Source organism: Lepus europaeus, chromosome 18 (assembly GCF_033115175.1).
Source record: "Lepus europaeus isolate LE1 chromosome 18, mLepTim1.pri, whole genome shotgun sequence".
NCBI classification, from domain to species: Eukaryota; Metazoa; Chordata; class Mammalia; order Lagomorpha; family Leporidae; genus Lepus; species Lepus europaeus.
Window position 1 is genome coordinate 50,919,159 of NC_084844.1, and position 23,968 is coordinate 50,943,126.

Genomic DNA, 23,968 nt, shown 5'->3' on the forward strand with positions numbered 1-23,968 from the left:
CTCACTCTCTCGGTCTCCCTCTCTTTAACTCTGCCTTTTAAAAAAATAAATAAAATCTTAAAAAAATATATAAAAAGAATCCTTCTCTTCTTCATATAACCCAGGGACCTCTTCATCTACTTAACAAACTCCCTACTACCCTGAGAAATGCTCCAGGCAGGGTTATGTTCTAGAACAAGGCTTGCAAATGCAGCTTCCATGGTTCCCTGACCCAAGAACTGAATGTGTTACTGTCAGTGAGCACCATGACCTCCTTTAGGGCCCTGGCTTTAGTCAGGGACAGCTGCAGAGGGCTCAGGGGCCCAGCGGATGGCGGCTTCTAGAGCTGGCCGGAGGTGCTGCCAGTGACTGTCACCCCTCCAATGTCCACCTGGGGTTCCGTTTGCAGACAAGACCCACTTCTCTCCCACAAGCCAAGGAAGCCACCCGGCTGCTCCTGACAACAAAATGAGGCGACAGAGGCTCGGTGGACTAAGGTGAGGCTGGGGTAGAAGCAAATCCCTCTGGCTTTAACGTCAGTGGTCACCCATGCTGGCTGGCAGGCGGCAGGCTGAGGGAAGGTGACTCCAGCCTCAGAATTCTGAGTTCTACCTAAAGCTTAAAACAGGGAGAGGGTGTTGCAGGCACCACAACCTGGTGGTTAGGGACCTGGGTATGATAGAAGGTTAAGTGTAGGAACAGCAGTGTGGAGAAGTAGGTTTGAAGAACATTCATGAACACCCTCCATCTCCTCTCCAACTCCCCTGCAGCTCAGTGCAGGAGTTTATACAAACAGCAGTGGGTCAGACAAGTTTAGGCTTGAGGTCAACAGAAGAATCCCGAAGCAAAGCACAAAGACTCTCTTTGACAAAGTGTTTATTAAACTTCCTATCTGTATGGTGTGTCTCCTACTGCATTCTAGAATTCCAGGGTTCAGGGGGGTGGTAAAGTGGCAATGGTGAATTTGGGTATCTGGTCTCCCAGAAGCACCTGGCGTTCCACCCCTGATTCGGCGATGGCTGCCAGGCGGATCACCCCACCACTGGAGCCGTCCCGCTCCATGGCCAAAGCGAGAGCTGGGGATAAAAGAGAAGGCTGGGTTCAGAGTGAGATCCTGGGGCCACGATGAGGAATGAGGGGCGCCGGCCTGGCTTGGGGAAGGGCTGCAGCTCACAGGCCCTGCAGGCCAAGCACTCACCGTTGGCAGTGAACTGCAGACACTCTTCCTTGGTCATGCCTTCCCGGTAGGTGGCGTCCACGTAGCCGTAGATGTATGAACTCCCAGAGCCTCCGATGGCAAAGGACTGCCGCACCATCATACCCCCCATGGGGACGGAGTACACCTGCCAGACGGAGGGAAGATAGTCACCAGCTGTACGTTCCCTGCTCCCAGCACATGTCCACTCACCTGTCCACATGGGCCTGGGCAGGGCAGAGTTAACTGTAGAAATGAGGTAGGAGCTGGAGACAGACAGGGAATGGCCAGAGGGGGACAAGCCGGGGCTCTGACCTGTCCACCTTCTTGAGGGTCCCAGCCAGCGATGATGATCCCTGCCATCAGGTCTTCCCGGTACCGGTAACACATCTCCTTGAAGAGGCTGGCTGCTGTGTGTACCAGGGGGGGCTCATTCAGTTCAATGCTGGTGCGGGGGTGGGGGAGTCACAGAGAAAGCAGGGTCAGAACCTAGGAATCAGTCCATTTAGACTCTCTGGCTCCAACTCCTTCCAGATCCCAGCTCCTCCCCAGCCCATAAGCACCTGTGGAAACCAAGCTGATAGGTGACAGCATCAGCGACTGCCTGGGTATCAGCTGCTGAGCCCGAGCGGCAGCAGAAAATGTGGTCATGAATGGGAGTCAGCTTGTCAGTCACTCGATTGGCGATGTAGGACCTGCGGGAAGACAGAACAGTGAGGGCAAAGACCCCACCTGCCTCCCTCCCACCCCAACCCGTCACTCAGGGCTCAAGGACAGGAAACCCAGTATTGCTTATCAGTTCTCATCCAAACTGAAGTCAGCTGGAGAACAGATTTCTATAAGGATCTCACCAAGGGTGAGGGGGATGCTTATCTGCAAGGGGGGGAGAAGTCCCTGCCCACAGAAGTCTGTCGAGGCTAAGGGTGGGCTGGCATCGGGGCAGGCGGGGGGCAGGGGAGGCCCCTTCACCAATCTGTGCCGCGCTCAGGGTGGGTTGGCATCGGGGCAGGCAGCGGGGGGAGGGGAGGCCCCTTCACCAATCTGTGCCGCGCTCAGGGTGGGCTGGCATCGGGGCAGGCAGCGGGGGGAGGGGAGGCCCCTTCACCAATCTGTGCCGCGCTCAGGGTGGGCTGGCATCGGGGCAGGCAGCGGGGGCCAGGGGAGGTCCCTTCACCAATCTGTGCCGCGCTCAGGATGGGCCTGGCATCGGGGCAGGCAGGGGAGAGGAGGGGCCCCTTCACCAATCTGTCCCGCGCTCACCCCGTGGTTGTTCTCGAGTCGGCCCCCAGGACCACGCCCCCGTCAAACTGCACAGCCATAATTGTGGTCTGGGGAAAGGGAAGAAGGAGTGAGTCGGGGTCTTCCCACGTTTTCCACCATACACAAGCTTCAATGGTCCCTCAGGCCAACTTCCGGAATACGACCCTCGGGCGCCACCGACCCATTTCCAAATCTCACGGACGCCTCAACCCCTCGAGGAACTCCAACCCTCCAACTCCAAAGACCCACCCCGGCCTTGACCCCACGAGCGTCACTCGGCCCGCGAGATGCCAGAATCCCACCACGAACGCACCACACCACTCTAGCACCCGCCGGATACCGCCTCCCGCTGCCTGCAAGCACAACAGTCCGCCTTCCTCAGCCCTCCTGAACCCCGACCCCTGCCTCACCCCTGTGGAGACTTCCCGGTTTTCCCAGTCCGGGGCTAGGGCCTCTGGCCCCCAGGCCGGTGCCGGCCCCGCTCCCCGAGCCGCTACTAAGGTGGCCGCCATCTTCCTCCTCCGGCGCTGCCACAAAGCAACTGTCGTAAAGCGCTCTGTCACTCTCTTTCGTCGCGCTCTTGAGGCCTTCTGGGAGGGAAGCTGCGCCACGGTTGACGGCAGAAGGGAAACGAAAAGTGTAGGGACGGGTCTTTTGCGACAGTGAGCACTTGGGGGCAGTGTGGCAAGCACCATGTAGACTAAACGTAAGTGGCTGTATTTGCCGACGCCGTGCTGGTCTCTTTGGGTGGCGTTGCGGTGCAGTATAAACTCGAGAATCTCTGTAGGAACGACCACACCGTATTTTTCTTTTTCTTGAGGGTATACTCGTCCCTAGGAGTCCTTGTACATGTACTGGGTCCTAACACTTTAAAAAAAACGACAGCTGTTTTCTACAACCAGCTGCAATATTTTACACACCCTCAAGCAATGTTTGAGGGTCCCACTTTTTTTTTTTTTTTAAGATTTATTTATTTATTTGAAAGGCTGTTACAAAGGTGGGAGTGGGGTCTTCCATCTGCTGGTTCACTCTATATGGCTGCAATGGCTGGAGCTGGGCCAATCCAAAGCCAAGAGCCAGGAGCTTCTTCTAGGTCTCCCACGCGGGTGAAGGAGCCCAAGGACTTGGGCCATCTTCTACTGCTTTCCCAGGCCATAGCAGAGAGCTGGATTAGAAGTGGAACAGCTGGGACTCAAACCCGTGCCCATATGGGATGCTGGCACTGCAGGTGGAGGCTTTACCCACTACGCCACAGCGACGGCCCCAAGGGTTCCACTTTCTCTGCATCCTCAGGAACACTTAGTTGATACGGTGTATTAAAAAAAATAGTTTAGGGGATGTGAAACAGTATTTTGGGGTTTTGATTTGCAGTTCCCTAATGATTTGTGGGTTTTTTAAAAGATTTGTTTATTTGAAAGTCAAAGTTACACAGGGAGGGGAGAGGCAGAAAGAGAGAGAGAGAGGTCTTCCATCCAATGGTTCACTCCCCAGTTGGCACAACGGCCAGAACTGAGCCGATCCGAAGCCAGGAGCCAGGAGTTTCTTCCGGGTCTCCCACGTGGGTGCAGGGGCCCAAGGACTTGGGCCATCTTCTACTGCTTTCCCAGGCCATAGCAGAGAGCTGGATCGGAAATGGAGCAGCCAGGTCTTAAACCGGCGCCCATATGGGATGCCGGCACTGTAGGCCAGGACATTAACCTGCTACACCACAGTGCCGGCCCCTTGATTTGTGTGATTTGAGCAGATTTCTGTGTGCTAATTTGCCATTTTTAATATCTTCTTTGGAACAATGCCTATTCAAGATGTTCACTTAAAAATTCGGTTGTCAGGGTGGGCACTGTGGCATAGCAGGTAAAGCCGCCACCTGCAGTGCCACCATCCCATATGTGTGCTGATATGCTGTGTAACTCTGACTTTCAAATAAATAAATAAATCTTTATAAAAATAATTGGGTCGTCTTTATTGTTGAGTGGTACAACTATTTTTTTTATACTCTAGGTATGAGAAACTTATCAGATGTATGATTTGCAAATATTTTCCCCCATTGGATTATCTTTTTTTTTTTTTAAGATTTATTTATTTATTTGAAAGTCAGAGTTACACAGAGAGAGAGGCAGAGAGAGAGAGAGGTCTTCCATCCGATGGTTCACTCCCCAATTGGCTGCAACGGCCAGAACTGTGCCGATCCAAAGCCAGAAGCCAGGAGCTTCTTCCAGGTCTCCCACGTGGGTGCAGGGGCCCAAGGACTTGGGCCATCTTCTACTGCTTTCCCAGGCCATAGCAGAGAGCTGGATGGGAAGTGGAGCAGCCGGGTCTAGAACTGACACCCATATAGGATGCCCACGCTTCAGGCCAGGGCGTTAACCTGCTGCACCACAGCACCCGGGCCCCCCCCCCCCCATTGGATTATCTTTTCACTTCATCAGTGACCTTTGAAGCACAAATGTTTTGAATTTTGATGAACTCCTGAGCTGGTATCATGGCACAGCAGTTTAAGCTGCCACCTGTGACTCCTGCATCCTGTATGAGTGCCACTTTGCATGCTGGCTTCTCCACTTCCCATCTAGCTTCCTACTAATGCACCTGCAAAAGCTGTGGAGGATGGCCCAAGTGCTTGGCCCTTGCCACCAGGTGGGAGACCTGGATGGGATGGATTCCTGGCTCCTGGCTTTGGCCTGGCTGGGCCCCAGATGTTGCTGCCATTTGGGAAGAGGACTGGTAGATGGAAAATTCATTCTCTCTCTCTCTCTCTCTCTCTCTCTCTCTCTCTCTCTCTCTCTCTCTCTGTAACTCTGCCTTAAAGTAAATTTGTAAAACATTTTTTATGGAATCCAATTTCTCTATTTTTCCTTTGATTGGTTGTGCTTTTGGAATCATAGCCAACAAAGCATTGTCTCAGTCCAAGGCCAGAAATATTTACATGAATTTTCCCCCTAAGATTTGTATAGGGTTAGCTCACAATTTTAGGTCTAATGTCCATTTTGAGTTAATTTTTGTATTTGATGTGACGTGGGGAATCCAAATTTGTTCTTTTGTATGTGGCTATCCAGATGTTCCAGCACCATTTGCTGAAGACAATTCTTTCTCCGTTAACTGGCCTTGGCATCCTTGTCAAAAAGCCAGTGACTAGGGGCAGGCCTTTGACCTTGCCTGGGACTGCCGCATTCCATGTCATTCCATATCAGAGTGCCTGAGTTCAAGTCCTGGCTCTGCTGATTCCAGTGTCTCAGTAACGTGCACCCTGGGAGGCAGCAGGTGATAGCTCAAGTACTCAGTTCTCTGCCACCCACATGGGAGACCTGGACTGAGTTTTCAGGCTCCTGGCTTTGGCCTGGCCCAGCCCCAGCTGTTGCAAGCATTTGGAGAGTGAACCAGTAGATGGAGACTCTCTGTCTTTCTCTGTCTCTCCCAGCTTTTCAAATTTTTAAAATCAGTTGATGATGAATATATGGGTTCTTTTAAGAACTCAGTTTTATCCCATTGACTAATAGATCTCTCCTTATACCAATATCATGCTGTAGCCTCATGGCTCATGTGTGAAACCTGAGGCTGAGTTAAGCTAGTGTCATTTAGGCCTCTCCCAGTGCTGTGCAGTCATCACCACTGTACGGTTCCTGAGTGTGGTCATTTTAAAAATTAGGACGTGTGAACCCTCCAACTTTGGTGTTCCCTTGCAAGATCATTTTGGCTTTTCTGAGTCCCTTGCATTTTCCACATGAATTTTAGGATCAGTTCCTTTGGCCCAAGAAGCAGTTGGGATGTCAATAGGGATTGCATTGAACCCGTGGATCAGTTGGGGAGCACCACCTTCTTAAAATGTCTCCCAGTCCTTGAACATGGGTGTTCTTCCATTAGATTCTCTTTAATTTCTTTTTTTTTTTTTTGACAGGCAGAGTGGATAGTGAGAGAGAGAGACAGAGAGAAAGGTCTTCCTTTTTTGCCGTTGGTTCACCCTCCAATGGCCGCTGCGGCCGGCGCATCGTGCTGATCCAAAGCCAGGAGCCAGGTGCTTCTCCTGGTCTCCCATGCGGGTGCAGGGCCCAAGCACTTGGGCCATCCTCCACTGCATTCCTGGGCCACAGCAGAGAGCTGGCCTGGAAGAGGGGCAACCGGGATAGAATCCGGCGCCCCAACCGGGACTAGAACCCGGTGTGCCGGCGCCGCAAGGTGGAGGATTAGCCTATTAAGCCACGGCGCCGGCCCTCTTTAATTTCTTTAAGCAGTGTTTTGTAGTTTTTGGTGTACAGGTCTAGCACATCTTAAGTTAAGCTTATTCCCAAGCACGTTACTCTCTTCAATGTTATTGTCAGAGAAATTGTTCATCTTTGGATGATTCATTGCTAATATTTGCAAACACAATTGATTTTGCTATAGAGGTCTTCTATCCTGAAGTCTTGTTGAACCATTTATTAGCTCTAATATGGTGTGTATGTGTGTTTTCCTTAAGACTTTTCTATGTCAGTGACCAAGTCATCTGCAAATAGATATAGTTTTATTCCTCTTTTCTATTCTGGATGATTTTAATAAGTTAATTGTCTAACTGCCTTCACTTGAGATTCCAGTAATATGTTGAATAGAGCAGCAAGAGCTCTGGTTTTTAGGGGGAAAGCTTGGGGGAAGTTTAGGGGAAAATATCTTACACCACTGAGTATGACATCAGCTGTGGGTTTTTCATAGACACCCTTTATCAGGTTGAGGAAAGTCCCTTCTATTTCTAGTTTGTTGATTTTTTTTTTAATCATTAAAGTATGTTGGATTTTCTCAAATCCGTTTCTAACAAGATTATCATATTTTCCCTTTTATTTTATTAATATGATACTCTGTATAGCTTTTAATAGATTGAATCAATTTTGTAAGCATGGGATGAATTCTAGTTGGTTATGATTTATAAGCTTTTTTGTATGTGGTTTGATAGAATTTGTTATTGCTATTCATCAAAATTTTGATCTGGGGCCAGCATGGTAGCATTGCGAGTTAAGCCTCCACCTCTGATGCCAGCATTCCATATGGGAGCCACTTGTTCCACTTCTGATCCAGCTCCTGGGTAATGCACCTGGGAAAGCAGCAGAAGATGGCCCAAGTGCTTTTGCCCCTGCACCCATGTGAGAGACCCAGAGGAAGCTCCAGGCTCCAGGACTTGGTCCAGCACTGCCATTGTGGCCATTTGGGGAGTGAACCAACTGATGGGAGATCTCTCTCTCTCTCTTTCTCTCTGTAACTCTCCCTTTCAAATAAAAAAAAATCTTTAAAAATGTTTATTGAACTGTAGTTTTAAAATTAATTCTTAATTTTTAAAAGCTATCTATTTATTTGAAAGTAGAGGGAAACACACACACAGAGAGAGACTTTCCATCTGCTGATTCACTCCCCAAATGGCCCCAATGGCCAGGGCTGGGCCAGGCTGAAGTCACCAGCCAGAACCTCCAGCAGGGTCTCCCAAGTGGGTAATAGGGTTCCAAGTACTTGGGATACCTCCGCCTGCTTTCCCAGGCAACATCAGCAGGGAGTTGGATTGGAAGTGGAGCACCTACATGGGATGTCAGCATTGCAGGTGGTGGCTTAACCTGCTGCCCCATAACACTAGCCCCAATTATTTTTATTTCTGTAAGATTGATAAACGTAAATAATGTCCTGTCTCTCCGAAAGATTTATTTGAAAGAATTACAAAGAGGAGAGAGAGAGAGAGAGAGAGAGAGAGAGAGAGAGAGAGAGAGAGAGAGAGATCTTCCATCCCCTGGTTCACTCCCCAGATGCCGGGGAAACACTGAGTACAAGCTAATCCTCCACCTTGCTGTGCCGGCACCCGGGGTTCTAGTCCCAGTCGGGGTGTCGGATTCTGTCCCGGTTGTCCCTCTTCCAGGCCAGCTCTCTGCTGTGGCCCGGGAAGGCAGTGGAGGATGGCCCAAGTGCTTGGGCCCTGCACCCCATGGGAGACCAGGAGAAGCACCTGGCTCCTGCCTTCGGATCAGCGCAGTGCGCCGGCCACAGTGGCCATTGGAGGGTGAACCAACGGCAAGGCAAAGGAAGACCTTTCTCTCTGTCTCTCTCTCTCACTGTCCACTCTGCCTGTCAAAATAGAAAAAGAGTGTTCTATTTGGAAAGCTCAGCCTGTCCTAAGGGACCACCTTGGTTGCTGCACTGAAAATACAGACAGGGGCAGAAGGGACAGACAGACAACCAGGAGGCTATACCAATCCCGGTGCCAGAAAAGGCTGGCGTTGGGAAGGAAGCGGTCATATTCTCCTGGACTGAAGCCCAAGCGCCAGGATGACAAGGGTTTTGGGCGTAATAGCGGGAAGAACGGAGCTGTCGCTTACTGAGCGAGGACTAGGAAGGGCGGGTTTTGGAGGGTTACCGGGTATGAGAAGCTCAGTATTAGACACGTGATTTGCTATCCCTATCCCTAACGGGTATCCAGGGAGGACGCCGAATAGGCAGTAGCGTCCCGTGGAGGAGGCGGACTGGAGCGGTAACCCGGCGTCCGTGCGTGAACCGGCCCCGCGCTGCGGTGGCGGGAGCGGCCCGGGAGCCGGTGCACACACTTGCGGGATCAGGCCGTGCTCGCGAGGGGCGCGGCGCGGCGCGGGTCTCGGGCTTGGGTCGCTGGCGGAGGTGCGGGGCTGCGGGGAGGCCGAGGCACCCGCGTCGGCCTGGTTTGCGGGGTCTGTGGCGGAGCTGGCCGGGTGGCGGTGGGGCGCCGGGGACACGGCCTGGCGCTGGCAACGGAAGCCAGAGGAGCGGCGGAGAAAGGCCAGGGCGTGAGGCTGTCGGCTGCCGGGAAAGGGAGGACACCGCTTCCCACGTTCGCTCTTTATTTCCCTTCAATGCCCGCGGCCCTCGCAGAAAACGCCCCAAGTCCGCGGCTACCCCAGGCAGCGACGGAGGCGGGGGCTGAGGGCCACGCCAGAGGGGGGCGTGTCCTCGATGTGACGTCACGAGGAGGCGGTGCTGTCGGGGACGCCCCGCCCCCTGGTGTCCCGGGCTGGTGCCGCAGGCGCTGCCCCCGGGGCGCTGGGTCCCCTGCAGGCCGCCCCCGCCGCCGCTGTCCTCAGGCCAGCTGGAGCAGACCGCGCTCGGCCAGCAGGCCCTGGGTGCGGTTGTAGACGTCCTCCAGGGTGCCGGCGGCTCGGGCCAGCGCCGACCGCGCCTCCGCCTCTCTGGCTCCGGGACACGCCAGCTCGAGCAAGGCGCCGCGACCCGGGAGCGCGAGGAACGCGAGGCGGGCGGCCTGGCGGACCAGCCAGGGGTGGTGCGGGGCCAGGGCCGTGCCGTAGGCGTCGCCGCACTGCACGCCAGCGTCAGGGCCTCCGAGCGCCCCGGTGGCCACGCGGTGGAGGCAGAGCTGGGACCAGCGCAGCGCGCGGTGCAGCAAGAGCAGCGTCCGGGAGCCCGAGGACCGCGCCGAGTCCCCGGGTTCGGTCCCCGGCCGCTCCAGCAGTCCGGTCCGCTGCTCCCAGGCCGCCATGGTCACCAGCGACGAGTAGTGCGCGGCGTGCGGGCCGTGTACCCGGGCCTCCAGGGCTGTCACCTTGGCGAAGGCCTCGCTTACGGCGAAGGCGAAGATGGAGCCGAGGGGAGTTAGGAACCTGCGTGTTTAGTGGTGGGACAAGGAAGACATCTGAGAGAGCGCCGTGAAACCCCGAGGAGGGAGGCGCTGGCTGGGGGGCGGGAGACCCCCTCACCTGAGTAGTTCCCTCCATCCAGCCAAGTACCGCGACAAGGCGACGTCCCCTTCGGGAATCAGGCTGGCGCGGAACGGCCGCATCATGCGGCCCAGCATCCCCTCAGGGCCCAGGCACGGAGGCTCTTCCCGCTCCGGGGCCATCGAGGGGCCCGATTCTTGCCGGACCTGGCAGTGGGCAGGAAGGGAAGGGGGCTTGCTCGGCACCCAGACCCGTGCGACTCGGAGGAAATTGTTCCGGCGGTCTAACTGGAGATGGGGCAGAGGGGGAGGCCCCTCTAGGCTCCATCTCCCGCTATGGAGGGCCTTACCTGGAGCTCCTGGATCCCGCCCTGGCCCGGGCGTACCTGCACAGGTAGCCGTGCCTTCGGAATGCAAGACCGGACCCCGGGTCTGCAGCCCGAGAGGATACCTGGGGAAAGGCGAAGCGAGTGGTGAGGGCGCCAGAAAGAGACTTGGACAACCGCCCCTCCCCGGGTTTGAACTCCCGGGTTCCTCCCCGGGGCGGGTGAGGGAAGAGGCCACTCACTGGATGCCCGAACACTGAAATACAGCAGGAGCAGCAGTGCCAAGGCAGCGAGAGGAAGGGCGCCGCGGGACCAGCGCCGCGGGGCGGGCGGCGGCAGCGCGACCCCCATGGCTGCTGCTGGGATCTCCGCCCCCTCTCCAGTCCCTGGACTCTAGGAGCAGAGAGAAGCCCTCAGGGCACTAAGGCGCAAAGGGTTAATAATTAACCCACTAAGGCCCCCTTTTCGGTGGCCTTCGTCCCCGGAGGGCAGCTACCCCGGAGCGAGGGACCACAGGAAGGGGATTTGGGGGATTTGACCCCACCGTTCCCTTCCCCGAAGGGCGGGCTTGCAGGCGTGCAGCCTCGGCTGCCCGGCGGAACCACCAGCTTCCCCATGGAGCCGGGGTGTGGGCTGTCAGTTACCTCTGGGTTTGAGTTTCCCCCACTTGTAAATTGATGATAATAATAGGTACTTTGCAAGCCTCGCCTGAGGATTAAATGATAATGTATGTGAAAACGCCACACATGGAAGAGCTGACCGCAATTGCCCCATAAATCTCACTAAGGTCAGCAGAGGTTGGGGGTGGGGCCACTCCTGTATTCTCTGTTCCATCCCCAGGGAACCACATCTTGATGTGGGTCTATGACCTCTCCCTCTAAGCTTTTTATTTTCCTTTCTCATTGCTCTTTCTTTTATTCTTTTTTTAAAGATTTATTTATTTATTATTTATTTGAGAGGCAGAGTTACAGACAGTGAGAAAAAGAGAGACAGAGAGAGGTCTTCCATCTGCTGGTTTACTCCCCAAATGACTGCAATGGCAAGAGCTGGGCCAATCCAAAGCCAGGAGCCAGGAGCTTCTTCTGGGTCTCCCACACGGGTGCAGGGGCCCAAGGACTTGGGCCATCTTCTACTGCTTTCCCAGGCCATAGCAGAGAGCTGGATTGGAAGTGGAGCAGCTGGGACTAGAACCAGCACCCATATGGGATGCCGGCGCTGCAGGGAGATGATTAACCTACTGAGCCACAGTGCCGGCCCCCTATGACTTCTCTCAATCATATACTTTATCTTATTTATATTTTTAATCTATTAAAATTTTATTTATTTGAAGAAGAGCAATGGAGGTGGGGGAGGAGAAAAGGGGGGGGGGGGGGGAGAGAGCAAGCTTCCACTCACTGGTTCACTCTCCAGAATCCTGCAATAGCCAGGTCTGGGCTGGGCTAGGCTGAAGCCAGGAGGCAGGAACTCCATCCTGGTCTTCCCTGTGGGTGGCAGGGTCCAAGTATTCCGGCTGTTAGCTCATTAGCAGGGAGCTGAATATGAAGTGAGCAGCTAGGACTCCAGCAGGCGCTTTGAAAGGCCAGCACAAAGGGTGGCTGAACTTTCTGTGACTTAATTTTTTAAACTCCAGACTGGCTCCTCAGTCATTCATCGAATCCATCTCGTTAACCTCCGCAAGTCTGGCAAGTCTGGCCCCGAGCCACATCTCCAGAACACAAAAGCGCTTCACAGAACTTGTCATCTGCCTCCCCACAGGGATGGGAGCTGTGGGGAAGATGGGGTCCTTGTTTTTCTTGGTTGTCTGCAGCATTTAGAATGTCGCTTGGGCCAAAGCACACTATTGCTAAATAAGTAGGTGCTGAAGAAACAAAGGCAGGTCAAGTCCCATGTAGACAGGCTTGTTGGCTTTGTAAACTAGGAGTCCACCTGGTGGTTCCGGGCGGAAAGGCATGCCGGGGAAAGACACGGGCACAGAAACAATGGCGTTTGTTCTTAGGGGTGCTTAGTCCCCTGTGAACCTCTTAGAGTTGCTCTTGTCTCTCCCGATCCTCCAGGGGTCAGGGCCTCAGTTCCCCAGCTCCTGGATTCTTGCCCTGTGCTCACTCTGAGGCCCCCTCCCATGCTGGAGGTCCCTGAGTTCCTCCTGGTCAATCTTGTGCCTGGGAGTGTTAGGTAGAAAGCCAGATATGAGCTCATGTGTGTGTGACAAAGGCCTAAAGAGTTGACATCTAGGTCCAGCATATGCATCTCATCCCGATAACCTGCCAGGGGCAGCCCAGTATCTGCACTTCAAACATCCTGCCCTGCCCCTTCTACCAGATAACCTGCCAGGTGGGGGTCCCCGCCCCTTCTGCCTGATAACCTTCCAGGTACAGCCCAGTATCTGCACTTCAGACATCCTGCCCATCCTTCCTCTAACCGGGTGACGCCAGCCAGGCTTCCTCCTGTCTGATAACTTCAGGGGGAAAACTCAGAAAGGAATTTTTCATATTTACATCCAAAAAGCCCTTTGTTCCAGGAGGAGCAGAGGTGGGGAGGCAAGACCCATCCCCTTATAAACCCCCAGCCTCAACTGGACTGCGCGCTGAGCCCTCTGCCTCTTTGCTGAGCCGCCCGCCTGGCCTCGACAGGTGTATTCTCTCCACTCAACCATGTAACTGCGCTCTCCCCCAGTCTGAGCGACTGGGCGCTCTCTCTCAGGTGCTGTCTGGAGAGGTGCCCGTCCGTTCTTACGGATGTCCCTGCCCTAATAAACCTTGCTATTTGCTTCCCACTTGCTCTCTGTCTCACGCCTGAATTCTTTCTTGCGCGAAGACAACGACCCTGCAGTTTTCCGGTAACAGGAGGATTCCCACAGGATCACTTCCATCCCCACTCCTGGTCTCCTCTCCCATGGCTGGAATGTTTCCTGCTGGCTATGACCTTAAGGTAAGTCACTTGTCGTTTTTTTTTTTTTTTTAATTGGTTGATTCCTTCGTTGACTGCTTTGAAAGGTAGAGCAACAGAGAGAGAGGTCTTCCACCTACTGGTTCACTCTCCAAATGGCTGCAACAGCCAGGTCTGGGCCAGGCCAAAGCCAGGAGCCAGGAATTCCATCTTGGTCTCCTACATGGGCGTCAGGGACCCAAGGATTTGGGCCATCCTCTGCTGCCTTCCCAGGCAGGTGAGCACAGAGCTGGATGGGAAGTGAGTAGACAGGACTCCGATACAGGCAGCTGGCATCAGAGCAGCGGCTTAATCCACTGTGCCACAACAGCCGCCCAGCCCCTGTTCCCTCATCCACGAAGCAGGAAGAGTAATTCCCACCCCCAGTTTTTTTTGGGTGAGGATTAAAGACAACAAGCGCTAACCACAGCCCTTGGCCTGCAGTCAGCGTTCTCCACGGGACTCTCCCTGACCCTCCTCCCCTACCTTTGCAAGCTTCTGCCACTACCCCTCCCCCTCGGAGAGGGGAATCAAGTGTGCAGGCTTCCCGGAGCAGCTTAGTTTCAGGTGTCACTTAAGTCGGACGGTTTTTCGGTTTTTCCGTAATCAGAACCCTGGTGCGGATGGATGGAGCTGGCATAAGCCTGCGTGAGAGGCCTGGCTCGCAGCAGCTGCAAGATGGAGCAGGGCGCTGGACGCAAGCCGCTGCTGCTGCCGCTGCTGCTGCTACTGCTGGCGCGGATGCCCTGCAGATGCTCAGGGGCAGACGGGTTGAGCGACTACACAACGGTCATCCAAGTGACCAACGGCGGCCCCTGGGGCGACTGGGCCTGGCCTGAGATGTGTCCTGACGGGTACTTCAGCAGCGGCTTCTCGCTCAAGGTGGGGGAGGCTCAGGCCTAGCGGAGGTCCATCAGGGGACAGAGATGCGCAGGGAGGTCCTGCAGGGGACGGAGATGCGCAGGGCGCAGGGTGCGGAGAAGAGCCGCGCCCTGACTCCTCGCCCGTCCAATCCCGGCCGCCCAGGTGGAGCCCTCTCAGGGCCTTCCCGGCGACGACACGGCTCTGAACGGGGTCCGGCTGCACTGCACGCGGGGGAACGCCGAGCGCAACACGCATGTGGTGGAGTCCCAGTCTGGAAGGTGGGGGCAGGGGCCATGGGTATGTCCCTCACCCTCTGCCAGGCGCCCCTGCCCGCCCTCTGCATCCTGGAGCCCCTGGCTGGAAAAGTCCCAAGGCCTGGGTCGGCCTGGGGGTGGGTAGGGCGCGCCCGCAGTGCCCGCGCGTCTCCCCTTCCCGTGCAGGTGGGGCGCGTGGAGCGAGCCGCTGTGGTGTCCCAGCGGCGCCTTCCTAGTGGCTTTCTCGCTTCGCGTGGAGCCATCCACCTCTCTCGGGGACAACACGGCAGCGAACAACGTGCGCTTCCGCTGCTCAGACGGCACCGAGTTGGAGGGCCCTGGCCAGACCTGGGGGGTCTTTGGAGACTGGAGCGGCTCCTGCCCCAAAGGCGTGTGCGGCTTGCAGACCAAGGTCGAGCGGCCGCGCGGCCTGCGGGACGACACCGCGCTGAACGACCTGCGCCTCTTCTGCTGCCGCAACTGACCACCAGCGCCCCCTCCCGGGCCCGGAGGGTACTCCCGCCTGCCGCTATTAAAACCTCTGTCTCCGCTCCGGTCTGGTTTGCCCTGCGGATGGGAGGGAAGCATGTGGGCGCCCCCCCCCCCCCCAAACCTAGCACGAGGCCAGGCCTGCTCTGGGGTTTGGTCTCAGGGGTGCATGGCTGGCTGCTGAACGTTCCAGATCCAATGTCTGGGAAAACATGTTTAAACATGCAATATTCAAAAAGTGAAGCAAGAATCTGCCTTTTTACTGATTTATTTGTGAAGAATCTAACAATCTCTCTCCCCCCTTTTAAAAAACCTATTGGGGCCAACGTTTTGGCATAGTGGATTAAACCACTGCTGGCAGTGCCAGCATCCCATATGGGTGCCTGTTCAAGTCCCAGCTGCTCCACTTCCTACCCAGCTCCCTGCTAATGCACCTGGGAAAGCAGCAGAGGACGGTCTAAGTGCTTGGGCCCCTGTACCCACATGGGACACCAGGATGGAGCTTTTGGCTTCTGGCTTTGGCCTGGTGCAGGCCCATTGGGGATCTGAATAGTGAACCTGGATGGAAGATCTCTCTCTGTCTCTCTCACTCTCTGTAACTCTGCCTTTCAAGTAAAATAAAATAAATCTTAAATAAATAAGCAAATAAATATGGGCTGGCGCTGTGGTGTAGCAGGTAAAGCTACACCTGCAGTGCCGGCATCCCATATGGGCGCCAGTTTGAGCCCTGGATGCTCCACTTCTGATTCAGCTCTGCTGTGGCCTGGGAAAGCAGTGGAAGATGGCCCAAGTGCTTCGGCCCCTGCACCTGTGTGGGACTGGCCCAGCTCTAGCTATTGAAGCCATCTGGGAGTGAACCAGCAGATGGAAGACCTTTCTCTCTCTCTCTCTCTCTCAGCCTCTGCCTCTCTACCTTTCAAATAAATAAATAAATCTTTTTAAAAAATAAATCAGTCTTTAAAGGGAGGGCCAGTATTGTGGCACAGCGGGTTAAGCTGCCACCTGGGATGTCAGCATCCCATATCAGAGTGCCAGTATGAGTCCCGGCTGCTTTGGCTTGAATCCAGCCCCCCAGGTAATATGCCTGGGAAGGCAGCAGATGATGGCTCAAGTGCCTGGGCCCCTGCCACCCACATGGGAGACCCGGATGGAGTTCCAGGTTCCTGGCTTCGGCCTGGTCCAGTCTCGGCTGTTGCGGTCGTTTGGGAATGGAAGATCCCTCTCTCCCTGTCTATCACTCCACCTTTCAAATAAATAAAATAATTTTTAAAAAAGGAAATAACAAGCGGTCGCAGGATTCCCAAGCCCCAGACACTCCTTTCACGTGGCACACACTGAGTCGGGGAGGAAAGCTCAAAGCCGTTTATTCCAGAGAGCCGGGGCAGAAGCGGGCCGGGCCAGGGGGCATCCAAGAGCCAGCAGGTGCAGGGCGGCGTGGATGCGGCCTCAGTGAACTTCCTGCGGGAAAGACAGAGTAAAGATGCTGCCAGGAGCAGGCGGGTGCCCAGTACGACGCCACCGCCCGGCCGTCCCACCTTCTTCCGGCAGTCGCCACAGAAGACACCAATGGTGGCGTTCACCAGCTGGAGCCCGCACAGCACGATCTCCAGGCACGAGGCGGCCACCAGCAACGAGAACAGCGTCACGTTCCAGGGCACCACGCGGGGCGGTGCCTCGCACAAATCCCACTGAGTATCGTTGAGCAAGTAAGAGCCTCTGGGGGCGGGGCGGGGCGGGGCAGGGAGGCATGACGTCACCGGCGCGCCCCGGCCCCCGCGCACGCGCCCTAGGGGATTGGCCCACGTGGAGCGAGCACCGTCGAAGCCGCGGCCGGCCACGTGGGAAAGGCGGGAGCGAAGAGGCCGCGAAGCCTTACCCGGTCTCTTGGAAATGGTAGTCCCACTTGCCGTCTATTAAACATTTGGGTCCGTTTCGGAGCGCGGTTCCCGACACTGAGAGGCAGTAGATAGCCCCGAGCACCCCAATCGCTGAGGAGAAGACCGAGCTCAGCATCTGGAAGGGGGGTGGGGGGTGGGGAGTGGGTGAGGCGAGGAGCGCCCTCCTGGCGGGCCCGCCCCTCACAGAATCTGGTTAGAAATACATTTCCCGTCAAGCCCCGGGCTGGGAATTGGGCTAATCCTAAGAGGCGGGGCCGCTGAGGTTCATGGGAGTTGTAGTTCCCTCTGGTCAGGGTCGCCGAGGCCTGAGATTTGTGGGTGCGAGGGGAGGGTGGACCCTGTTGGGCCTCCGCAGAGGGCGTCATTCAACTAGGAATTCTGTTGGGAGTGCTGTGTGGCTCTGCCAGGGCGAATTCAGAGACCGGGTCCTGAGTTCCTTCTTAATTTGAATCTTACCCTGCAGCGGTTTCCACAGCAGCCTGCGCCACAGCAACCCTTGCCTCCTGCCCGGACGGCTGAAATTCCCGGACACAGTATCTGTGGGACAAGAGTCGGTGTGATAGCAGTCCCCGCAGATCCCCAAGGCCTTCCTTGCGTCAGCGCGTACCTCCTGCAGGAAGCTGCCTGGGAGCCCCTGAGCCCTTTGGACTACAGGAAGACCTTATCACCACTTCTCCTCCAGCTCTGTTGAGCGCTACCCCAATCTATCATTATTTATGTGCTTACCTTATCTCTGTCCATACTGTAGCCACCTAGAGGGTAGGGTCCAACATCATTATAGTCTCCACAAGTCTCGGCACATAGTAGGTGCCCAACTGGGAGTCAGGAGGCCTGCTGTTAAGGCCAACCCTGGATTACTTCATGCTTTATGAATTGGTTCATGTGTCTGGGACTCAGTTTTGCCTCGTGTAAAATGGGTGTGCAAGACCTACCTCACGGGGCTATGGTCAAGATTGAACCAGATCAAAGGTTCATCAGATCATGTCAAGTCTGACTCGAGAAAATTCTCAGAATCTCTGACTTCCTTCTATGGTAGGAAGGGTAGTGGTGTGGAGTGGCTGGTGAGCTGGGGCTGTGGCAGAGTGTGGAAGAGTGTATTAGCGGGCCGGCGCCGCAGCTCAATAGGCTAATCCTCTGCCTTGCGGCGCCGGCACCCCGGGTTCTAGTCCTGGTTGGGGCTCCGGATTCTGTCCCGGTTGCCCCTCTTCCAGGTCAGCTCTCTGCTGTGGCCAGGGAGTGCAGTGGAGGATGGCCCAAGTGCTTGGGCCCTGCACCCCATGGGAGACCAGGAGAAGCACCTGGCTCCTGGCTTCGGATCAGTGTAGTGCGCCGGCCGCAGCGGCCATTGGAGGGTGAACCAATGGCAAAAGGAAGACCTTTCTCTCTGTTTCTCACTGTCCACTCTGCTCTGATGTGGAGTGTAGGATTTCCCGAGATTCAGCCTCTGCTCTTTTTTTCCCCCTCTGTGGCCTTCCTTCCCAATGCACCCAACGCATTCCCTTCCGGGATATCACATGTTTCTCCTGCTAATAGTTGTGTCTAGATTCAAATCTAACTGAGGAAATGTTCATTTGAACATCGTAGTTTGAGCTGAAATTCAGGCAGCCTCAGATTGACTGCACTTTATGCCCCAACTTCAGCTCCCTTTGATTTTCTTGTCTGTGTCAATGGAAAAATATTCTGCTGGTGACCCAGGCTGGAGAACTTTAATCCTCCTATTTAACTGGCTTCTGATCTCTTTCTCCCTCCTCTTTTCTCATTCAGCACCCCCCTCCCCCATGAGGAGACTGTTCTCAGCCTCCCTACTGGTTCCCATAACTCCTGCCCCATAGCATCCCTCACTCCACCACCAGATCCACAGAGCTTTTGCTCAGATCTGTTAGGGTCCCTTCAGAGTAGCCTAGCAAGGCGATGGAGGCCCTCACTCCACCTGCAGCTTTGCCTTCGTCTTTGTTTCATGAGGCCAGGTTCATTGCCTGGCTGCTGTTTCTGGAATTCCACAGCGGTCTTTATCCTTACTTTCTCATGTGTCTTCTAAAATTTTTATTTATTTTATTTATTTGAAAGGCAGAGAGAAGGAAAGCGGGAGAGGGGGAGGGAGAGGGGAAGGTGGGGGAGGGGGATAGAGATCTCCCACCCACTGGTTCATTCCCCAAATGCCAAATGCCTGCAACAGCTGAGGCTACAGCGAGCCACGGCCAGGAAACAGGAACTCGGTCTGGGTGTCCCACGTGAGTGGCAGGGACCCAGCTAGTTGAGCCATCGCCTGCTGCCTCCCGGGCTGTGCACCCGCAGGAAGTGGGAATCCAGAGCAAAGCCAGGACTCCAACCCAGATACTGCAATATGGGATGCGGGTGTCCCAAGCAGTGGTTTAACCAGTAGGCAATGGCCACCCGAAGATTTTTTACTGTTTTAGATCAAAGTATTTGCTTCCTTTTGTAGGCTGAGCTTCTCTATCTTGCTCTCTGCGATCTAACTGTCTTAATGAAAAGAGAAAGGCCATTGGATCCAGCCTGGATCTGCTCACTTTTCTCCATCACCATGGCCACTGGATGGCTCCAAGCCACTGTCCCTCTCCCGGACAGCAGCAGTGACCTCTTCCTGGCCTTTCTTGCATCTACGGCTGGCCTCCCGTCCGTTCTGCAAGCAAGGGGCCAAGGGAGCTTCTTCAATCCAGTGCGGGTGTGGAGCCACTAGAGCTCTCACTGCTGATGGCAGTGACATTGGAGCAAGGACTTCAGTGTTTGACAGTACGCATTAGCACCGAGTATTTGCCATTCCATTAGAAGCAGCAGTTTTGCTCCTAGGTGTTTATCTACCAGAAACGTGTACTCACCTGAAGACATCTACAGGAACCTCTACAGTGACATGGTCTGTAACAGACCCAAATATTCATCAACAGTGGAATGTTAAAAGATTGAGGGATGGAGTGGGCATTTAACCTTGAAGTTAAAGACACCTGTGCCTCACATTGTTGTGCTTGAGTTTGAGCCCCGGCTTCTGCTCTGGATTCCAGCTTCCTACCCCTGCAGAGCCTCGGAGGCACAAGCGATGGCTCAAGTACCTGAGTACCATGTAGGAGAGCTGAATTGAATTCCTGGCTCCTGCAGTTGCAGGCATTTGGGGAGTGAACCAGTGGATGAGAGCTCTGTCTGTCTCTATGGGCCTCTCTACCTTTCAAATAAAATAAAAATTTAAAAAATAACATTGAGGAATACAGAAGAAATGTACAAACAACAGGACAGCCATACATAATAATAATATGCATGGTTCTCACAAACAGGATTGTGCCAGAGAAACAAGAAAGTCGTAAGAGCCCATGTATATAAAGTCCTAAACAGAGTGAACTGGTCTGTGGGGTTAGATAGCAGGCTAGTGCTGATGGTGGTGATGAGGGGCGGTTCTCACTCTAGATGCTGTTTACAAGGTTGAGTTCGTTAAGTCAAAATTCATTGAGCTGTACCTCGAGGATCCGGGTCCTTTTACTCATTGGCCTTTCAATGGTGTACCCAGCCCGGTGTCTGTCTGCTTCAAACTCACCTCCTGAAACCTCAGCTGCCCCAGCCGGCTGCCCTGTCCTCAGGTGTGGGGAGCCCCTGTTTGCAGTGCCCACACCTCCTTGGTCGTCTGGGTCTCAGCTCAGACGTCACCTCCCAGTGGCCTTCCCTGCCAATGCCCGTGGAGCTCTTTATGATAGCACCTGGCTGAATGTCTCCGGCGGCACCGTCTCCTGCCTGCGACTGCCTTCAGCCACTCAGGGCTTGCTCAGTGCAAGGCCCTGGTCTAGGCATTGGGCACAAGCGCCAGCAAGACAGGCAGTCCTTGCTCTCACGGGGCTTCCTGGATTCCTCCAGCCTCTCCAATGGGAATGCAAGCTGCAGGGACAGCAGGGACCTTGTCTATGCCTGTGGCACAGGGTGACCCTGGAGAGTGACTGGGCACAGAGGTGGGAGGGCAGCCTGGAGGTCTCCGTGTCAGCAGGCTGGTTAGGTTGCGGGGAGGACGGTGGCGGGGTGGGGGCACTGGCGTGGGCTGGAGGAGAAGCGCTCTGGGAATGCTGGCTACATGTATAGGCCTCTCAGAGAGGGTTGGCGGCGGGATGGAGTAGAGTCCAACAGATAGGAGTTTGCGCCAGAGATGGGGAGCAGGAGAAAGGACGCCAGAGAGTAAAGGGGATGGGTGGTTCAAGGACAGCTGTCCCGATGAGCTCCTAGAGGGGTCACAGCTCGCCCCCCTGAGCCATGGGGATCTGGGCGGGGGCCATCTGCTGTCTTTACCCCAAGGCCCTCTGAATGGAGAAGGAATTGGAGGTGGGGGTTATGCAGGCTGAGAGAGCTGTGTCTCCTCTCCCCCCACTTCTCCTGGGGGAAGACTGGGGCTGGGCGGGGGTGTGTGTGTGCTCATCTGTGCCCGACCGACCGATGGACCATGCTTCCCAGTGATGGTGAGCACCCCGCAGAGTGGCCTGGGGCTGGGAAGGCCATGTGAGCCGAGAGGAGAGTGACTGACCCGTGATGCCGCCCTCTGGCTCCGCATGCCTCTCACTCTCCTGCCCTGATAACCTCCCACACGGCTAGCAACCTGGTAGTCAGGTGCAGCCAGCCAGCTGCTCACCGGCGTGAGCGGACAGGGGCCCTCAGGACATGCTCTCAAGCCGGGAGGGAGGCTCCCTGCCTTTCCTGTCCCCTCACACATTCAGCTCAGGGCCCTGGCCCAGGTGCACAGCAGCACGGTCTGTAGAGTGTTCAGCCTGTCAGGGCAGGTGGGCCCGTTCTTGTTCCCCTCCAGGCTTTTGCCAGCCTCTCTTAGGTCGCTGATCTTTCCCCTCTCCCCCACCTCCCTGTCCTGTTCAGACTCCCTAGGAGCAGCACCCAGCCCCTGGTCTGGGCTCCCGCGCCAGTCTTCTCACCATCAGGCCGCCGCCGATGAAGCCAGCCATGAGCCAGACTTGCAAGCTGAGATGGTTGGTCCAAGTGGTCTCCCCGTTAGGCACCAGCAGGAGGGCGTTGGCCACGATGCAGACCAGGGAGAGGGGGATGAGGGAGAGCCCCACGCAGCGGGCACACTTCCCCGTGCACATGGCGAGGCGTCGGCCAGGGCAGGTGGTGAGTGAAAGTGAGCTGGAGGTTTGCGGCTCAGGGAAAACCTGCTGGAGCCAGGGGCAGGAGCAAAGGTCGGGGAGGGGTGGAGCAAAACCTGGCAGGAGCCTCTGATAAGGGCTGGAGGCACAGGACCTGCTGCTGGGGAGGCGGGGGCAGAGGGGCTGCAGCGGCCGGGGAAGGGGAGGATGTGGTGTGGACTGGGTGGGAGAGCTTGTCACACACAGGAAGTTCTTGTGGTCATTGTCCTCTTCCTCTTTGTCTGCGCACACGTCCACCCAGGCACGCTGTTGGGTCCTCACCTGCTTTGCATTTGACTGACCAGCTGTGTGTCTGAGTCCCAGGGGCCTCACCTGTCTGCAGGGTGGGGTGAGGCGCCTTGCCTCCTGGGCTGGGAGTGGGACAACAGGAGCAGGATTTGGTCGGCCAGGAAGCACTTAGTAGCTATGCAGTGGCCTTGTGTCTGTCAGTGCTGTGGGGACAGTTCCTCCCAGAAAGAGCACAGTGGGCTGTCCCTGTGTCCCCTCTTCTCCAGCTGAGGCCATTGCTTCTTTCTCAGGGTGGGACTTTGAGACGGGAGACCTCACTGATATTCAGCTCCGGCCTCCAGCCTCAGCGTCTGATTCAGCAATGGCTATGCCAGCACAGCTGGTCCCACGATAATCCATTTCTGCTGGTTTCACTTTTGAAAATGTCAAGTTCAGTTTTATATATATATATATATATATATATATATATATAATTTATTTGAAAGGCAGAGAGAGAGAGAGCTTCCTTCCTCTAGCTCACTCCCCAAGTGGCCACAACAGTCAGATCTGAGCCAGGCTGAAGCCAGGAGCCAGGAACTCCATCCTGGTCTCCCACATGGGTGGCAGAGCCCAAGTATTCAGGCCATTATCTTTTATCTTCCTAGGTGTGTTAGCAGGGAGCTGGATCCAAAGTGGAACAGCCAGGACTTGAACTGCTGTTCTGCTATGGAATGCCGGTGCCGCAAGCGGCAGCTCAACCCCCTGTGCTACGATGCCAGCCCCGAGAGGAAGACTGGATGACGTCATTGGACTCTGCAGATCCAGCCACGCCTGAAGCCTGATCTTCCTTGGTAAGTTTTGATGGCGTGAACTGTCATTCGAGTTGTGTTTCTGCCAGCTGCAGACCCGGCTGTGGGTCTCAGGAGCAAACAGGAGCATGAAGGCGCCCACAGGATGTGGTAGTGCCATGGAGGAGCTGGGGTGGGGGGGCTGCGGGCAGGGCTTCAGAGGGCACGCGATGGCGGCGTCTCACGGGGTGTGGCTTCCAGCCCGTGGCCTCCACTGCAGCTTCTCCCAGAGGCCCTGTGCAATCACTACAGGTGCGGAGAGAGAAAACTAACCTCTCCAGGGGAATGTCAGAATCTGCTATGTGTAAGGCGCGGAGCTAGTGTGGCAAACTATGACGGGTTGACCTCTTGATACAGAAAAACAAACTACACCGAAGCCCTGGCGGCTGTTTGCCTCTGACTCAGAGGCAGCTATCGTGGTAACTGAAATTTGGTTTTGCTTCTGTTGTTTCGTTTAATGTTTTTCAAGACGAAAAACGTTTCCACGTTACTCCTGATCCTTCCTGTCCCTTTTCTTTAAAGATTTTACCTTCTCCTCTGTTTCAAAAGGCATATTTTAAAACTAAATTTTATTTATTTGTAAGGCAGAGAGACAGACAGACACAGACACACAGGCAGAGATCTTCCATCCTCTGGTTCACTCCCCAAATGCCCACAACAACCAGGGCTGGGCCTGCATGAAACCAGGAGCCCAGAATGGAATCCAGGTCTCCCGTGTGGGTGGCAGGGACCCGAATACTTGAGCCACCACCAGCTACCTTCCAGAGTGTGCATTAGCAGGAAACTGGACCAGAAACAGAGCCAGGAGGCAAACCAGGCACTCTGATACCGGATGTGGGCGTCCCAAGTGGCGTGTTAACCTTGGCGCTAAGCGCCTGCCCCAGAAGGCATATTTTAAATCCTAATAGTGGTTAGCTTTAAGTGTATCCTTAGCCAAAGT

At 55.2% G+C, this 23,968-nt stretch overlaps 4 protein-coding genes across 4 annotated transcripts; 1 reads left to right on the forward strand and 3 right to left on the reverse strand.

The window, feature by feature from the left end:
• Window positions 1-838: 838 nt before the first annotated feature.
• Window positions 839-2,984, reverse strand: PSMB6 (proteasome 20S subunit beta 6). Its single transcript, XM_062215849.1, has 6 exons — window positions 2,845-2,984; window positions 2,435-2,502; window positions 1,738-1,869; window positions 1,490-1,619; window positions 1,178-1,322; window positions 839-1,055 (listed from the first exon to the last, which is right to left on the reverse strand). Exons 1-6 carry the CDS (start codon window positions 2,944-2,946, stop codon window positions 913-915), a joined length of 720 nt encoding a protein of 239 aa, XP_062071833.1. The 5' UTR covers window positions 2,947-2,984; the 3' UTR covers window positions 839-912.
• A 119-nt stretch (window positions 2,985-3,103) lies between these two features.
• On the forward strand, window positions 3,104-14,929 carry VMO1 (vitelline membrane outer layer 1 homolog). The gene is made up of 5 exons (XM_062215850.1): window positions 3,104-3,140; window positions 13,217-13,330; window positions 13,938-14,209; window positions 14,354-14,469; window positions 14,632-14,929. The coding sequence occupies exons 3-5, from the start codon at window positions 14,006-14,008 to the stop codon at window positions 14,927-14,929; spliced, it is 618 nt and encodes a 205-aa protein (XP_062071834.1). The 5' UTR covers window positions 3,104-3,140; window positions 13,217-13,330; window positions 13,938-14,005.
• GLTPD2 (glycolipid transfer protein domain containing 2) lies at window positions 9,483-10,753 on the reverse strand. The gene is made up of 4 exons (XM_062175109.1): window positions 10,645-10,753; window positions 10,427-10,527; window positions 10,117-10,364; window positions 9,483-10,020 (listed from the first exon to the last, which is right to left on the reverse strand). The coding sequence occupies exons 1-4, from the start codon at window positions 10,751-10,753 to the stop codon at window positions 9,483-9,485; spliced, it is 996 nt and encodes a 331-aa protein (XP_062031093.1).
• A 1,352-nt stretch (window positions 14,930-16,281) lies between the features above and the next one.
• TM4SF5 (transmembrane 4 L six family member 5) lies at window positions 16,282-21,975 on the reverse strand. Its single transcript, XM_062216759.1, has 5 exons — window positions 21,743-21,975; window positions 17,289-17,369; window positions 16,811-16,947; window positions 16,470-16,650; window positions 16,282-16,392 (listed from the first exon to the last, which is right to left on the reverse strand). Exons 1-5 carry the CDS (start codon window positions 21,911-21,913, stop codon window positions 16,381-16,383), a joined length of 582 nt encoding a protein of 193 aa, XP_062072743.1. The 5' UTR covers window positions 21,914-21,975; the 3' UTR covers window positions 16,282-16,380.
• Between the last annotated feature and the right edge of the window lie 1,993 nt (window positions 21,976-23,968).